The sequence below is a fragment of the Sycon ciliatum genome, chromosome 5 (genome assembly GCF_964019385.1).
Source record: "Sycon ciliatum chromosome 5, ocSycCili1.1, whole genome shotgun sequence".
Lineage (NCBI taxonomy): Eukaryota > Metazoa > Porifera > Calcarea > Leucosolenida > Sycettidae > Sycon > Sycon ciliatum.
The window spans coordinates 27,380,099-27,381,558 of NC_088647.1; the positions used below are offsets into that span (position 1 = coordinate 27,380,099).

Sequence of the window (1,460 nt, forward strand, 5' to 3'; positions counted from 1 at the left end):
GGTATGAGTAATGCACGTGAGTACATTGGGATCAGCAATGCACTGTTCAACACCCCAGACGACCATGCCCAGGTGGCTGTCTGGGGTGTTTATGGTACAAATTACGTCATTGCGCAATGGGCTTATTGTGGTACATGTTGGGTGTGGATCGAAAATATAAAAGGACACGTCTCTAATAATAGTACATGCCCAAATGATGTGATGAGCATCAGTGGGGTACAGCCACCAGGGTCCACCTTACTTCGTTTTCTTACCCGTTCATCATCTTTGTGCCTTTGTACACTGATTCTTACCATGGTCGAGTGTATTTACAGTCTTACAGCATCATTATCACGAGTTGTTTGCCACCCAACCCAGGCAATCAATCTTTCCAGAAGAAACAAAAGTACACGTCTCCAATACTAGTACAGTCTCCTATAGTAGTACTAGTACAGGTCTGACCACCTTTGAAAAAATAAAAGTAGTGTACAATTATTTTATTGGGAAAATACGGTACTTGATGGCGTCACCCGACCTAAAAATTAATGATGGTCGAATTGCTGCTTTTTGCAAAGCCTTGAACCATGTGAACGTGCGCTTGCACACATGAACCGCAAACGTACGCGTGCACACGCATGACCGTATGAACACAGCTTTTGTGTTTAGTTTTGATAGCCAGACTAGGCACTTACCCAAGTCGTCAGCAACAATAAACAGGATGTGCGGCTGCTTGTGCTTGTGCCTGATCGTCTCCGCATCTCCACCGCCCGCGCCCGCCCAGCCTTTCGGTGATGCAGCAGACGGTTGCCGGTAATGATAGCACGCTGCCAGAATCAAAGCAGCTACGACTACCGAAGTTTTCACTAAAATGACATCCACCAACATCTTGTCGCGAGCAATAATCACGGAAGACACGAAATGTTTCGCGAACACGTCGCCTACTGCGGCATAGCCTAGCCTGCATTGGACAGGCCAGGCGCGACGTACGTGCGGAGTAGATCTGAATGGAAACCGTGGTGTGTCGATGATCCAAAGACTGGTTGGCAGCGAGTAGATCTGCAGCTAGCTTCCGCTTAGTATTGTTCAGTCTGAAAGTAAGTAACTGTCATACTAGTTAGCCACAGTACAGTGTACTGGTGTGTTGTTGTAGCTCTACACACAGGCTATTGCCGAGTAAATACTGGCAGGGCTAGGTCCCACAGTAGATCTACTACTACTACTACTACTAGTACTAGGGAAGCAGGAGCGTGACTCTATCCCTATGGTCGGAAAGCGGCATTGAAGATCCAGCATGAATGATTATGTGGCCGCACAGCTGAGCAAATGGTGCAAAAAGTCGCTCTCGGTCTCGCTTGATTGCTGGCGTCTTTACAAGATAGAGAGAGTGTGATACATTTTATGTTTGAACCTCACGTAGACGTGACGGAATCCGATACACGACTTGTGTAGCAAAACAGGGCCCATCGCGACCAGTGCGGGTC

The 1,460-nt window shown here is 47.5% G+C and overlaps 1 protein-coding gene across 1 annotated transcript in view; it reads right to left on the minus strand.

The window, feature by feature from the left end:
- LOC135818216 (arylsulfatase J-like) overlaps positions 1-1,171 on the minus strand; it is a 19,377-nt gene extending 18,206 nt beyond the window's left edge. The window contains exon 1 of the mRNA XM_065331574.1: positions 672-1,171. Within this exon, the coding sequence (XP_065187646.1) occupies positions 672-864 (193 nt within the window). The 5' untranslated portion in view covers positions 865-1,171. The remainder of the gene's footprint in view (positions 1-671) is intronic.
- Between the last annotated feature and the right edge of the window lie 289 nt (positions 1,172-1,460).